The sequence below is a fragment of the Osmia lignaria genome, chromosome 15 (assembly GCF_051020975.1).
Source record: "Osmia lignaria lignaria isolate PbOS001 chromosome 15, iyOsmLign1, whole genome shotgun sequence".
Taxonomy (NCBI): domain Eukaryota; kingdom Metazoa; phylum Arthropoda; class Insecta; order Hymenoptera; family Megachilidae; genus Osmia; species Osmia lignaria.
The window spans coordinates 10,678,588-10,695,415 of NC_135046.1; the positions used below are offsets into that span (position 1 = coordinate 10,678,588).

The window sequence follows — 16,828 nt, forward strand, 5'->3', positions numbered from 1 at the left end:
CGATTAGACATACTTAAATAATAAAATATTATTTATTACTCCATTGACCTATCAACCTCATTTTACCGAAGTATTAGAAGCTCAAGGATCTATGAAATCATCCTCCAAATTCTCTAACACTGGATTTTCCCTAAAAACAACTTAACCAGATGGTTCGCGGCTCGGCTGTTGTTGGTGCAATTAGGCTAACATTAAACAGCCTCATATTCTGGTTCGAGTATACTTGACCCACTTGATCGAGCGTTGCAAGTGAATGAGGATGTTCACGCTTAGCATCGGAACGAGGATGTTCACACTTAAGCTGGTCGGCAAATCTGATAATCCAGCAAATGGTCGGTAATCAAGGTATGCAGGACAATGGGTGGTTAGTTTCTAATATTAGAAAAAAAAGAAGAAAAAAAATTCCCAAGGATCTCGCGTAACTATGAGTACCCGGTGCGATTGTAACGGTGGACAGTTTAACGATGACATTTTTATCGCGATGCTTCGTTACACGTGAAAAGGCAAGGTACGTACGAGCGGAAGTGAAGCCAACCGTCTCGTGTTAGTATTTTATGACAATACAATCGACCTACATACTACGAGGACAGGGTGGAAACGATGACGATGATGGTGGTGGTGCTGGTGACGTTTGATGGTGGTTTAAGCGGAAACTGTAAATTTTCGTCAGCGACCAATTCCGAATCCACCAGTCGACGGGTGAAAATAACATTCAAACGGCTGCTCGTCAAGTTTATAGGATGACATCATTTGCCCACCATCTGTTGCCCACTGTATTCCGTGGTTTGCGTTTCTTTTTGCGCGAAATTCTGCTCGCCGTTATGCCTTTTACACCGAATCCAAGCATTAATCTCATTCCTTCGTATCGTCGTCAATTTTTTACTCCATCGAATCAATTACGAAATTCTTCTTCGACTTCTGTAGATTTTACATTTTATATATCTTGTTGCATTAATCGTGCAAAAACTCGAGGAAATAAGGGTTGAACCGCACGCAGCTCTCCCATTAATTAACTTGTCACCAGCAGTGGATATTTAACCAAAGAGAAACGCGTGGTTGTATGTGTTCAACATGCTTTTTCGTGATTCGTGAAAAAACCCGAGGAAGTAAATAATATTAATTTCACGAATCATAGGTCTTGAGATAGCAAGCAAATTACTGCTTACATATTCCTCGTTATTTTGGACCGTGGTGAAAGATAAGCACACACGAGCCTCCCTTCTGATCTTTCTCAATTATCAACAGTTAATTCCTTTTACTTTCTATGGTATTTCGTTAAGTGTATGCGCAAGTATGCGGCCACGACTCGCGTCTGTTTTGCGCAACAGGGAACTTGAAATTCATTCTATTCGAGGAACAGAGGCTGGTTGAAACCAACTTCCCTGAGAAGCAGTCACGTTCTAATGATTAATCAATCCGCAAACACGTGACAGTTTCGAGTGTATATTTAACATCTCATCTAGGAGAGATTAATTATGTGAAATCATAGCGAGCCTTTATGTAAAAGTACACTTGGGTGCAACGTAGTATTCTTTTGACTCGTAACACTCTCAGAGCGGATGCCTTCATAAGATGACACGGTCAAGATGATGGAGATTATGTAAAAATTATTGATTTTCTGAACGTGTTAATTTGTTCCAAGACCACAATGGATAATCAGGAAAAACAAAAGCATATTCGAAAGCGGACGAATTTAATCGCGTACAAACGATCCCCTGTTCCACTGTTCGATTTATCGGACGTCAGTAGAAATGGAAGAGCAGTCGGAGGATCGGACCCCGGTAACTACTCTCTCTCGAGTCGAAGGGAACAAGAAAACCGTCTCATCGTCTCGCCTAATAACGGTCCTAGCGTCAAAGCAGCCACGCTGCTTCGTGATTTCAAAGCCAGCACAGAGCAGCCCTGGCAGGCGTAGTAATCGAGAAAGCCTGCTGGGCGAACAGTGGAGAGAAGACGGCGAGATGAAAGGGTTACTGCGGCAGCAATTGCTCGCGTACGTTTCCACCAGTTGACCTATTCAACTCTCGATTAGATGCAGCCCCGAATTCTGCTCCGTATTCTCTCCACGTTGGTCCACCATTCCTTCCACGAGATATTTCGGTTACTCGAACGATTCCCACGAAATCGTTTTATTAGCTCGATTTCGAAACATCTGAAGCTTAAGACAATTTGATAACATAGAAATTTCATACCATAATACTTAATCTATATTAACCCTTTAACTGCGGGTGTGGTATATAAACAACGCGTTCAATTTTGCTAATATCAAATAGCGGCAATGGCTTATATACCACTAAAATAAAACTAAAATAAATACAATAAAAAATAGAATATTACTTCAATAATATAATTAAAAATTAGAGCGATCGGCTGTGCTAAAAGTACCCGCAGTTAAAGGGTTAACCCTCGAACGACGGACCATAGAGAGAGCTCTAATTTCAATTTAATTTTATATCTCATATTATTTTACACTGCTCTTTTAAAAATTATTCCCCCAGTACATGATATTCTTCCCTTTAAAAATTGTACATTTAAATTTAGGTTTATATCCGTGCATATGTTCTGTAAGTTTGGATCACGATTGATCCAAGCTCTGCTGTTCGAGGGTAAAAGCTTAAAGAACGTTTCAATGTTTTCGATATGAAAATAGTATAAACGCTTTTTCATAATACTTTTACGTCATCGAATCGTGTCAACAAGGTTTCACGGCGACTGAATTCATAGGTACACACGTGAAAGCTCTTTAGAAAATTGCGTGAAAATGACGAAGTTTACTATATCGCAGGAAAACGGTGTTTCGAGTGTTTTTAATCGAGGACGCCGGTATTGTCATTAAGGCGAAGGAAAGAAAAAAGTGGAACGTTTTATGTAAACTAACTCAAGGCTCGCAGAGTGGTTGCAGCGACGTTACAAGAGACAACGAGAGGGAAGCTATAATAGCCTGTAAACGTTGTGCACGCTTTAACGTAAAAACAATGCCGCGACGTGTCGCGTTGTTTTCTTGCAACCCATTACCTAATGCATACCCGTTTAGCTGGAAGGGAATAGAAGAGGGCCACGTCGAAATTGTACGCGTAAATTTGCCGCTAGCAAAGTACTACACTTCTCGTATAATTTATTTACCTGAACGAGCGTACTGCTGGCGAGCACAATGACCCACTAACATACGGCATAAGCCGGCAAAGCATTGCGCATTCCGACTTGACGTAGCCTCTGACTGCCCACCGGCAGGATATCTCGAAGGAAAAGAAATTTTTTAACACTCACGCTTCCCCTCTGTTGATCAGACTTAATTAAGACCAGGGTCCTTACGAGCCGCGCCTGTATTTAGCGTTTCCAGCATGACTTTTTAATTTCCTCGACGAGATAATGAACATTCACGATCGGCCCCGACTATGAAACCTTTCCACGGCCATTCAAAGTTTCCAAAGGGAATGACTATGACTCGTAACGAACGAAACGCGACATTCCAATGACACCACTAATCAACATAAACGTGTCCTAGTTAAATTGTCCAAATTATTAAATTGCAATAATTAAAGTTAATAGGAATTATTAACACGTTAGGGAGCACCGATGTTCTATGGTATTTGTCGAAGTTATGTTGAGCAGCATGGAGGGGAACAGTGGCCGGTGCCATAAATAAAATAAAAAATTCCAGAAACTTCTGAATACCATTAATTTAATATTAATTTCGCGTGGTACCAAGTGGAAAGTTTTAATTATTGGAGTGATCATAATCTGAATAATTGAAATTATACCGTGACGACGGTACCGCCTGGTCGTTTTCCTTGTAATAAACCTTTCTTCGATTTAACACTTTCGAATCGTGTATACATCCACGCGAATAAAACAGCTTGAATCAGCGGCGCTTTTTAATATGTATGCGAATCTTTATGCAGAAACCGTTAACACGTGATTAATGCCACATCAATGTCACGTTAATGTCAAGGACGCGGAAGGTTGTCTCTTGTACAGCAATATCGCTTTTATGGTTAGCAAAGTTTATGGCTAAACTAGATATTGCGATACCGTCGGCTCTTTTGCCTCGCCCAACAACTCGTTCGAGTGTTCCCTACAGTAAGGCGGTCGTTTAAAATTATTCAACATAATCTGTCTAGAAATTAATTAGTATGCTGCATCGGGGGTGCCTATTGGAAAATATTGCACGAGACAACACAAGGAATAATTAAATTCTCATTAGAGATTCGTATGGAACCGCGTTAGGTGCTCGACACGAGTCCATGTGATTCCGCTTACGATAAGCCAACCACAGATAATTTTATCCATTAACCCTGTTAAAACGGTTCATTTATTTTAATCCAGCGACAAGAGAACGTGAAATACAGTTTTCACGAAAAGAAGACGATCCAATTAATCGTAATTACACTTTCCTTCATCGATCTTCGCCTTCCCTCGATAACGACCCGTCCTCCAACCGATTATTCGTTTAACTCCTTCGAAAGAAGAATGAGCGATTACTTTCACTGGTTATCGAGAAAACACGATAGAGTATTCGTGTCAGTGGTATAAATACAATCCACGATCATTTTTCTTCTTTTCTCTTCTTTTTATCCGTTCGTTAGAGAAGTTCGAGGGGTCGTCGCGTAGAATGATGCATGAGTCTAATTACACGAACTACTTGAACGATATCTCTGTAATGGCGCTGCTTTGCTTATCGTTCGCAGACGACGATACACGAGTAGCCAGCGATTCGTTACGGCTCTCTGTTCCGCGAAAGAGAAACGCTCTCCTCGCGTGGACGAAGAAACCTTATGACAGCATCCCACGATATCTCGTGCCGTTCAACTATCAATGAATCCGTTGCATTCAAGGAACGAACCATTCAATCGTTAATTTGGTACAAATTTAGCTGACCATACGGAACAGAAGTTAAGAGAATTCATTTATAATATATCCGAATAGATGAGACAGCTGAGGAGCTCGATTTAGAATGGGGATTTTAGGTCTTACAATTAGCTAACAATAAGTACCGTGCGTCGCCGACCTTCCGGACGGATTCTTGGTATGTATAGGGGAGCATGGTTCGAGGAAGATTGTAGAGATTAAGAAAAAAGTTTCAAAATCCAAATTCTATCAATCTAATAGTACTAGGGTGAAAAATCAAAATTCCACTCGAGAATGCTTCGGCCCTGCGTCGAGCGTGTGAATTTGTTAACATTCTGACTCGTCTCATTGGACGGACTATAGCCGTAATGCTCGGACGTATCTTCTCGCAATCAGAACGAGAACGCGACATTTGTAATTCTGTTCGAAGAAGAAACGGGACGGAAATAGAGAAGGAAGACAGCGAGACGTATCATTAGTAGTCCAACGACTTAGCCAGTGACTGGCATTCCTTTCCCTACCGGTGAAAATCATGCCGAAGCTGAACCAAAGCCGATGCCTCATCTCGTTTCTCTGCTTTTAAGTTTTCTTTTCTTTTTTCCCTCGGTCTGTCGAGTGAGATCGGGTGAAAATGTTTCGAGTGACCTATTCTTTCTCCGGAGCGGAGAAAAAAGGAGCGCGACTTGGGATCGGGAGGAGGCCCGAGTCGAGAATGATTTATAATAAATGCAGTGTGGGGGCCTTTCGCTGCCTCACAATGTCGATTGAGTAACCCATTCTTGTCGAACTAACCGAGAAGAGGTAGATCGTTTTGAGTTATTGGAAGAACGTCTCCGCGGCCAGCCTTGCCTTTTGTGCTTGCTAAGAATGAATTTGTCAACGTCGGGTTCTGTGTGCACTGTGCTTCAAATCCTCTGACGTAAATAGACTTTGTTCTTGAAACGAGTACAACGGGACGGAAAAATGGAAAAAGCAGTGATTCTAGTGATAAAAGAGTAAATAGCTTTCGACTAGTGTTCAGAAACGATGATTTTGTCCTTGATTCCGATGATTATCAAGCATAAACTTTTCAAGTAACACGGTTCACTGATAACCTTGATCGTAAATGTACCTACATTTCTATAACGATTGGTACTCGCTTTTATAATGATCTTGTAATGGCTGTTAAACCGCAATAAAATCTCTAATCATCTCGAAATGGTTCAGAAGTAAATTTAATTGCGCTATCTTCAAAGAGAATGATCTTAACACTCTATTTATTAACCTTTTTACTGCGAGAAGTTCATCATACTTATTCTCATGGAAATTGAAAAATTAATCAACAAAACTTGGATTATTATTAATTGATCCATAACTCAAATTGATATAATAAAAGTTAGATGTGTTATCGTTGGGAAACTGAAATTTCTTTGAAATCAATAGTGTTTACCTATTTCATTTGCGAGCGATAACGCGTTAATAACATTCTCGACCAAGATTTATCAAGGATGAACAGACGTATAAATAGCGATCGTCTTTTTTAAAATGGTGATCGAAAGGAAACAGATATCGGGGTTCAAGTTGCATAAAAAATGCGACCGTGTTTCGTCTCTGTGTCGGATCAGATGGGAACCAAAGATGGAGCGTAAACTCCGATATCGCAAACAAGCGATTTAACCTTTGTTTCGCCTTGAGCACTCGAACGTATTTAATTCCGTATGATCAATTGAAAAGTCCCAGCCATCCATTTGTTCACAGAATTCTTAGAACCAGCTTAATCCTCTTATCCGTAACTTTCGAATGTGAAAATTATCAGCGAGTAAAATTTCGATTCTTTTGAACAGAAATCGAAGAAACGCGTGCAAAGGTGCTGGAATATATTCAACGACCGATCTATTATGGAATCGTTGAATTATGTAAAAAATTTCATCTTCGCCAAGCGCTAAAGACAGTGTACCAGACGTTCGGAGAGATGCGTGGGTCTCAACGACATCGACGTTACCTTACGTTCAAAAAATAGAATTGTTTCCAGCCACAAATCATCCCTTTTGTCCAGGTTATGGTACCGAGTTTAGTGACTCATTACAAACGATCACGTAAATCAACAAGGAAAAATATTTGGACAACTTTCGCTCGACCGATCGAATAATCCTGCTCGCGAGAAAACCAGTTCAGGATCGTTCAAATCGATACACGTTCGCGCCCTTCTAACACCGTTAAGATCAAGTCGATTGGTTCTCGAAAAAATGACCGATCGATTTTGATCGATGGGGTAGAAAGACGCTTTTATACCTTCGCGTTGAATTATTGTTGACGTTGTGATGTAAGGGTGTTTCATAACATGCGAAACATACATCAAGATATTAAGCAGGATGATTTGAAAGGAAGATAAGTTATTAATATTAATTGAGACGTTCCATAAAATTTAAATATATTTTTCTGAAAACTGGTTAACCATCTAAGGCTAAGACCACGATATAATATCATTTGATATTCTCTTCTTTACAGTATTCCAGTTTTTCGTTCTTTCCCCGCAAACGATAAATAAGAAATTTTAACGCGACAATAAAAGTCAGATGGGATAAAACGCGAGAAAAAGAGTGAACAGCACCGGAAGGCAGAAGGTGATGGTCGGAAACCAGAATAAAATCTGGATCACTGTTTCGCATACCATTAGCTAATCCCTATTTATAAGATATTATAAGCTAGAACCGAGCAGAAAGGAGAGGGTGGAGAGAAAAGTTGTTCACATATGTGCAGCACGCGTAAAGCACACGTCGATGCTCGAACATGGCACGCATGAACGAAGAAACACGACTAAAAATACCCGAAATGGTTGAGATAAGTTCCGTGCCCTAAACGATCGTGTCTGGTGGGCGGTTTATTAATGGAATCGGATTACTAGAAATCAAAATTATCGTGGGCGTTTTTTCTTCTCTCTATTCCCTTCTTCTCCTATGCTCCCGGATATGCATGCCATCAACTTGGAAATGGTACCAATGGATTATCCATTGAATGGAAAATTCCATGGTTAAACGTGATTTCTCAGGCAACGGAAAAAATGAAAAGTAAAAACGAGCATCCCTATCTTTAGCTTGTCATAACACGATATTTCCGCAACTAGTTACGTAATTTTGCAACGACGTCATCGTTATCGTTACGGTGCTGCGATATTAGCAACGGAGTTTATTTGAACAATCTCGGATCCCGTTTATCATTCATTATCCCTGAAATCTCATCTTCTCGTGTGTATTTTCAACATTCTCCCATGCATCGGCCATCTCTGCTCTATCTGCTGTCCTTGCAAATAAACCGATGCTCGTAAATCCAGCATCAGGACCGACTTTTCAACGGGTCCGGCCTATTAAGATTCCAGGACAACAGCTGGATAGGATTGTTAATGGACCTTGCTCCCTTTACCTTCGACGAATCCTTCGTGGAAAGGATAATAAATACCCTTTCTGACGATCTTTTCATGTCTTTTGCCTTTCCTGGGATTCTCCTCTACACCGTGGTTAATGAAAATTTAAGTAACCGTTTAAACAATGGAAATGTGTGTTCACTGGATAGGAAACACGCGTGCAGCTGTTTAAATTTCAAGACCGCGAGAGTACGGAGTCGAGGTATTCGGCGATAAATAAAACGGAAGGATTGAAAAGAACCGTTTTCCTCTCTCTCTCTCTCTCTCTCCGTTCGTAGATCTCGCTACGAGACGAAGAATTACGAGGCACAAATCCACCGCACGGCCTAAATACGAATCGGGAACGCCGAAATCGTGTCTCGTCGGCTACGCGCTTCGGCTCGGAATAAACGCGAGATTCATCGACATCCGTCAACGGAAACGGTTCGGAATAAGCGGATGATATCTTTGTGATTCATTCTGTACCCACGGTGAATTGTTTAATTATCGAGAAATCAATGTGATTCGTGCGAGATAACCGAAATAAGAGAAAAATATTTCGAAGAAAAAAGGTGCATCAGACGTGGAATGGAAAACCCAAATATTCATATGACGGTGGTCCGTTCTTCGAATTTGATGAACTTCGAAAAATTCTAAATTAGGCAAAGATTAGTTATTAATAGCGACCATTGTTTGGTACGCTTAATCAGTTTTTGATGTTTATTTTATATCTGTTATTCCAAGATTATGTATGCCGGGTAGAAATCCTATACGGAACGATTCGTTGCCGCAATTATAGCGGAAATTTCGTAAGATTCATTATCGGAACGTTTTTAGGCAACGAGTCAAGGGTAATAATAGGAAAAGATTCTAGTTATCTATTTTGGAAATAGAAGCCGGTTCCTTGAATAGAAATCGTTTTCTATCTTCCCTTTGCTTCGATGAATTAAGTCAGTATTTGAAGCCACGTAATCGCGGATCCGCTAATTTACCCGTTGTATCAGAGCATACTTTTTTGAACGCGTTTAACGAGCGACAAGATAAGATTCTTATGTAAATATGTAGTACAAGAACGGCGTTATCGCGGTTCTATTCATAAAGTGGAAAAAGCATGGTGTGTATGAGCCGTCTGAAAAACAACGAGAAATCTAGTGTCATATTTATAGAAAAGATTCAGACGTTATAAACTGTGAAGAATGAAACAAAATATTTTTCGAAAATAAGTACACTGTGTACACTAAAAAATATATGTGTATATATATGTATATCGATCGCCTATTTACCTAATCAATTAACCAGAAAAGTGAAAAAATTCAAAGTTTTAGGTAAGAAAGAAAAAATTTCTCGGAAAGGAAATTTCTACCAGCTGAAATCACGAAACCTTTTCCCGTGAAAAAGGTATACCGACAATCTGGCGTCGAGGTATCGCGTTTCTCTGGCTACGCGAGTGGGCGATGCAGGTATACCGATTAATACTTCTTCTTTCTCGTCTGCAGTAGGTCTTCTCTTGGGAAAATTCTAAGAAACTCGAAAGATATTTTCCTCAAAAGGTAGACGTCCAAAAGTGTTTTCTCATGCGGGCTGACCTCTTCTATACGTCACCTCTCCCACCATCCTCCAATGAAGCTCAATTAGTTAATTACTCGGATAAACCGGGATGTAACGTGACGTAATCTTTGATAAGTATTCGTGGTGTACTACTTACACGCACGCCACTGGCCCCGTTAATTTCCGATGATCGTGTATTTAAACCGTACCGATTAAATCGTGGCGTGCGCGGTTTAAAACAGTACGTATGTACACCAGACTTGGCCGATATACATATCTTGACCCGTTAGAGGTTCGCGTGTTTCCATCGCGCGACACCGTATTATCCTCCTATGATACGAATAAACATCGTCGAATTTTTTCGAATTACAACTTTGCTCGCCTACACAATGAGAAATTCGAGAATTATAAAACAGCTTGTTACACAATCATGAAGACTGTCGCTACCTCATCGAGCCGTCATATCACGTTGGTTATCAAATTTGCATTAATTCTTGTCGCTGAGAGAAGAAATACGAGACGAGAGAAACGATGGTCCTTGCAGTGCCTCGTAAATTATGCAATTACGTTGTTTCAGAGGTAGAGAAAGAGTATTTTTTTTTCCTCTTACTGTATTATTGCGAGATAAAAAAAATAAAAAAAGCAAGAAACTTTGAATGTCATAGGAGAAACGAGGAACAAGAAGTATGTATATGGAACAACTGCATTACAATGAGCACATTAGCACACGGTCACGTATAATGACAAACTATCGATGACTAATCTCACTATGAATATAGACTGATACCATTTGCCATGGTACTGGGCATGGTAGGCTTCTCTAGGGAAAATAAGGACCCAATCCTCGCCATTTTTCCCTAGGGATGTCTACCGTGCTCCGTATTGTACGTTGAATTTCCAACTGTTCTCAACCGATTGACCGATAAATAGAAAAGCTTAAAGTGTCACAGATTTTCCTGCTCTCGGTGTTCACGATTATGCGGTATTTTAATGCTATCAGTGACACTTTATCAGTGCTTATCTCGGGGACCATTGAACTATGATTTTATCATAAAAGGATTCCAACGCGCTAGACGTTGATCGTCGATCCGTCCGTTGAAGAGTATCGTCGACGTAATATCGTTTTTCCCCCCCGTGTCGGTTTCACGGTATCCTCACACAACCGGACGCTGGCCTGGCTTTCTACTCGGAATGTTCGTCACGTACGAAACGAGTTGGGCCTTGGTAAGCATCAGGGATAAGAAGAAGCCGCTCCTATTATTAAGGAAAAAATGGAACATCCTTCGGTTAGAGGGCTCGTTTCGACGATGCCGTCGTTCACCAGAAATCAGTGAATACCGAGGCTGGACACGAGGCAACAGTCTCTCTCATCCCAGGAAACCATCTGCCCCCCGGTCATTCTCCTACCTGAATCTTCTGTTCACCTGGCGTTCCCTACCACCTATCCCTCCCCTATCCTCCCTTCATCTCCTGCCGTGTTACTTTCGTTTATCTTATTTTCGGGCCATTCAGCAGTCGTCCGCCAACTACTGCCACCGGTTCTTTGTGAACCAGCCTGTTTCTTCGCGATACCAGACCATCTCATTCTCTCTTGCTCGCATACTTTCCTCAATGGAATTTGCCCAACAGCTGGACCACCGATGCAAGAAACGGATCTTCCCGTTGATCTTGTAGACTTATGCAAAACAATCGTGTAGCTACAAGTGATACAAGTGGTATAAAAGTGAAATTCTATCGCTTTAAACTACTCGAGCTTGAATATTATTATTCAACCAATCTCAATTACAAGGTTAATGGGTGATTTATATTATTTTACCGTGCCTTTCTCCCCGGCAAATCATTGAATTTACTATTTCTCCAGTGAATAGATCACTGATTATAGTGTAAAGTAGTTAAATCCTTTTTAAGTAAAATCGTGTAAGTTCATTTTCTCGCGCGTTCACCGAGTATAATGCACGCCGATCGAGCGTTAAATTCACGCGGTTGAATATGCACAGGAATGCAGTTTACGGGGAATGTTAATGAAACAATTAGTTAGCGTTACCGGCAGGACTGGAATCGAAAGATAAGTCAGCGGATCCGCGAGGGTAGAAAAGTGAAATCTTGATGTTATTCAATGGAGCAAGGATTTGTATGCGGCTCGATTGAACACACGTATCATCAGAAATCGTGTGCAACTTGAATGCGGGTTCGTTAAGCGAGTCAAAATACAAATCTTTCGCCGCGAACGCTATTCAACCTTTTCACGAGCCGAACAAATCGAACGTTTCATCAAATGAAAAATTTATATCGAACGCTTATCATCTCTACGGTCTATAATAAAGTACGCAGGTGCTGGTAATATTTTTTTCCAATTTCCATTATACTAGAAAGGCTTTCTAACATAAACTAAGTTTAATTATTTCGTGCGATTTCTTGGCTAATAAAACACAGTAAGTGTAACCAGTTAAAATAGAAATGGTGGCTAATTGAAATTGCTTACTTACTTCAGCCGCACCCAGAATAATTGCTATACTTGCTATACGAAATACTTTCTACGATTCTACATTGCGCCTTGAATGATTCGAGTTACAGTTTAAATGTGAACCTAAACGTTTGCCAGCTGGACACTTCTCTTTTCATCTAGTAATTGATTTCAATACTATACAGCTGTGTAGGTTGTGAATTAAATTGAACCGCGTGGTGAGTAACGCATGGACAAAATTAGACTGCGGACCCTACCATCGTCTACCTTATTCAATTATTACATCAAAGAGAAAAAAAAAAGTAAGAGTGTTGCAAACGAAAGGCGAAAAAGAAAAAAATATAAATATGTTGTTACGTGTATACTGCGGATATTATGACACATGTATGCAAAATATATGCAAATCATGTCCTATATGAAAGAAAGCAATACAAAATGTATGAAATATTTAAGATAGACGGAATAAAATTATATTTGTATAAATAAAATAGATCTATGTAATATGAATCTAAGAGATAAATTATTGTGTTCTTAATATTGCAGTTAAGAGTACGTGCAATTATGAGTTTACCGGGTAGTAAATGCGCCACTCGCTAAACTAACGAGGAAGAGTAATTAAGCTTTTTTAATACACGTAATTGTTCCTTCCGCGACAACGATTACAACTTGCTCGCCGATGCTACCCACAATGGTAACTATTGTTGCAACTGCTTATAGGGAGCGGACGGTGAAGTAACTGTTAACTATCCGTGATGCATGCGAAATTATCGTCCGGGTGAATACGATCATCTGGCTTTGTTGTTTCCTAGCACGCATCTACTCCATCACCCACGCCAACGCGTCTACTCCAAACCGATAAATCTAAATTTAATTAGCCCGTCGAACTATTCGAACAGCCGTCCCGCGTGCACACCCACGAACAAAAGTTACACGCCGCTCCGATCAAGTTCAACGAGCTCCAAATACGCTCAACAAGTTCCTACAATTACGGAGCGACCGATCGATTCGATGGCGAATGAAAAATTTTAGAATGTAAAATCGACTCACCATGCGCGGCAAGTAGTATCACCAGTAGACTGACAAATTTTAGCGGCAGCATATTGTTTGGTCCTCGTTTCGGTAACACTGTCAACAAACGGCACAATTGGCACTACTTGTCGTCGGTTCGGTCTCCACCTAACCTCTGATACTTTGGCAACGTGCTTCTACGACTGGACGGGTTTTCACGTTTTATCAAACAAATGCTCGTTGATATTTAATTTAAAGAACCGAACGTATCCACCGACACGAGGTGGATACTGAATACAAACTGAGAGAACGAACGCGCGTGGTATCCGAAGAGCGGCGACGGAATCGCGCCCCCGGCTTTTTACGGGGACCTGCGCAGACCGGTTGCGCACTAGACTCAGAACAAACTCGACACGCGCCTCTACTTCTATACAAATGCACTCACACGTGCGCAGATGCTTCAGTATTCAGTAGCGCAATACCGTGTGTGCACTGTACGAATTTCTCTGTATTGGTTAATAAAATTGCATGCTTATCGTGCTGCTCAAATTCTTGAAAAGGCTTTCCATTGTCTCGTCTTTCTTTCTACCAAGATTTATAAGAAACTGATGCTATAGATTAATAGCATGAATTTGCATATTTGCATCAAGAGGATCAAAATAAAATTTTGATGGAAAACCAAAATAAATTTATTGGTTCAAAAATAAAATCTTTGTATATATAGCTTAGAGGCTGTGAATAGTATGGAATGAAAATAGGAGAACAATAAATATTTCATTCGTAGACGCAGCGAAACATAAATTCATGCGCGTAGATGGACAAAAGCGAGAATACGTATCGAATGTCGAATTTATATATGTACAAAGATTCGAACGCATAAAGTATAACCACACACGGTCGTACACGCGTACGTGATAAGCATGTATTTGCACATTACTTTCGTCGGCCGCTTACCTCTTTCGATTCATCCATTCACTTTGTCATTGTGCATAAGACGAACAACTAAGAGCATTCACTCCTCTGCATACCTTTTCTTCTATGTAAATTAAAAAAAAAGTGCCGTCGCTTGTATCATCGCGTCTTCGATTAAATAATACCGATGAATATGTAAATAAATTTACCTTTTTTTTATCTTGTGGAACATGATTAACAATCCAGGAAAAAAATATTGATTCATATCGAGGATACTTCTAAATAAAATATAAAAATAGTTCCCAGTCATAATTGCATGACTTATCAACGAAATGAATCATGCTTGTACAAAAATGATGTCACCAGAAACGTATATTACTAATAATTAGTTATGTTATGCTTATAAGGAGAGGTCTATCAGTGCAACAGAAATTAATCGATGAACTTCTGCACACTGGTTAATATTGAGATGGCAAGCTATTAATACATGCTTTTAGAGGTGGATATTTTTGATACAGAAGAAATTTAATGTTAAGTCAACTAACAGGGTACAGAGTTTACAAAATAACACAATGTATGAAAAAAATCATGGCACTATTTTACTTATTTCTTGTTTTGTTTAGTGCATACTGCACTCTATCTCTGTACGCAACTGTGACAGAAGAAATTATAGTTCTTTATACCATGAATACATATTGAAAAACAAAGTATCTAATTGCATATTGCAAGGTTCAATTATCGAACATATAATTAGTTAATACTCAACAAAAAAAGATGTTCGCACATTATATGCAATGCTACCATGAATTTATATAATCTTGCAGACAAAGAAATGGCACTGGAACTATCAAGGATAAAGCCGTCTTTTCTTTTACAAAACGAAGGTTAAATGTCGTAGATAAATAATGGTAGAAGACTTGAAAAGAAGTAAGAGAAAGAAGCAAGTAAAGCTGCGGAAAACATTTCTTTAAACATAACAATGAAGTTTCATAAATATTTCAAAAATAGCTTTGGACATAATAGCTTTTGGAACTTTTTTGAAATATTAATATTCTGCGCCAACTTTACTTCGGTGTTTTGTTTCGACTTATGATACGGTAGTCGCCAAGTTATCAAGTAGCTTCCGCTGCTTCCTGATAGTTAGCGCTAGTGTACACTGTCGAGCATGCTCGGCGACCCTCTAGGAAAAATGGCGATCTAAGCCGACGGAGGGAAAGGTGCCCCGCAACTGGGTATAATACCACGAGCAGTGACTACAGATTCAAATAAATTGCTTCTGCTACTTCCTGATAGTTAGCGCTAGTATTCCCTTGTTTTGGAAAATCGATCAGTAAGTTATCGAGTAGTTTCAGTCGTTTTTGTATAGATGGTACTAAAATTGAATTTTAAATATATTTGATTCATGGCCGTCTTTTTAAAATATATTTTTGTCAAACAATTATTGTAATAATTTTTTGACCAATTTTGAATGATTGCTGAAAAATAGAATCAACGGGAGTCCAAATTGTGTATTTTTTTTTCGGTTGTAAGTGTCAGGTGTGGTAGAAGAGGAACTGGTAAAACAGACACGACTCTCTTACCAATTTTGTTTATGCAGACGTAATTTCACCTGAAGGTGTCTAAGATTTCCAAAATCACGACCCCTCGAGAACAAAGGCATTCGCAGTCTTTTTGTACTTTTAGTCAGTGAAGTATTGCTATCTGCCGCTAGATAGTGTAAGTGGTACTATTTTTTTAAGCGGGCTTTAATTTGAAAATAACAAACATCAAAATAAGACTAATACAACATTTTGCCTTAAGCTACTTATATATTCAATAATGTGATATTATCTGCAACTGAGGTATAAATTAGATACTTATATCTTTAAACATACACTATCTTTAGTTCTTTTTTATTATTCGCTTATTATTCCATGTTTATTGTACCGATTACTCTTATTAGTTAATAACAATTCATAAAAGTTATATTTGTTTAAAAAGTTAAATAAAAAAATTGGCAGCGGTGGGATTCGAACCCACGCCTCCGAAGAGACTGGTGCCTTAAACCAGCGCCTTAGACCGCTCGGCCACGCTACCGAGTGACAATTTTGTTTTTTATAAACATATTTACTGACCAATTATATGTATTTATAATTTCAATTTTATAATGACATTTCTTTATGCAACAAAAACAAAAAACTTCTAAATTAATTAAAATACACAATGAACTATACTAAAGCAATTACGTTTCATACAACTATAAGCTCCCCTTGACAACAAATTACGACGTGTATCTATAATTGTTTATTATTTTCCTTAGCAAATTATCATTTATTCTTTTATATAATGTAAAATTTATAGTTTACAAAATTATATTGCCATCTGTTTAAACAACTTTATCTTTTTCGCGTTGTAGTTATTTAAAGTATCATTGCAAATTGAAAAGTTTCTTCGTTTCACAGTTATACTTGATGTCATTGAGCTGCCCTTCGTAGTATGCTTTTCGGCATCTGTGACGTATAGCAGTCCAAGATTAGGATCCCATGGAGAGAGAAATTTGTAGTTTGCTGGCCACATGTCGTGGGCGTTGGTACCGTAGATTAAACAAAGGCAGTCTCCGGGCGGAGCTTTCGATCCGCGTAGTTCGCGCACGCGCTCTCCCTGATCTCTCAACCTCCCCCTACAGACGT

At 39.3% G+C, this 16,828-nt stretch overlaps 1 protein-coding gene and 1 non-coding gene across 5 annotated transcripts in view; both read right to left on the reverse strand.

Annotated features, from left to right (window-relative positions):
* Positions 1–13,591, reverse strand: part of LOC117600386 (neurotrimin) — a 50,053-nt gene extending 36,462 nt beyond the window's left edge. For 2 of the 4 annotated variants that reach the window (XM_076692660.1, XM_034315777.2), the window contains exon 1: positions 13,287–13,591. In XM_076692660.1, coding sequence (XP_076548775.1) covers positions 13,287–13,338 — 52 coding nt within the window. In that variant the 5' untranslated portion in view covers positions 13,339–13,591. The remainder of the gene's footprint in view (positions 1–13,286) is intronic. The other 2 variants (XM_034315776.2, XM_034315775.2) reach the window with 1 other exon arrangement.
* A 2,562-nt stretch (positions 13,592–16,153) lies between these two features.
* Positions 16,154–16,235, reverse strand: TRNAL-AAG (transfer RNA leucine (anticodon AAG)). The gene has a single exon. It is a non-coding gene; the product is annotated as a tRNA-Leu (tRNA).
* Between the last annotated feature and the right edge of the window lie 593 nt (positions 16,236–16,828).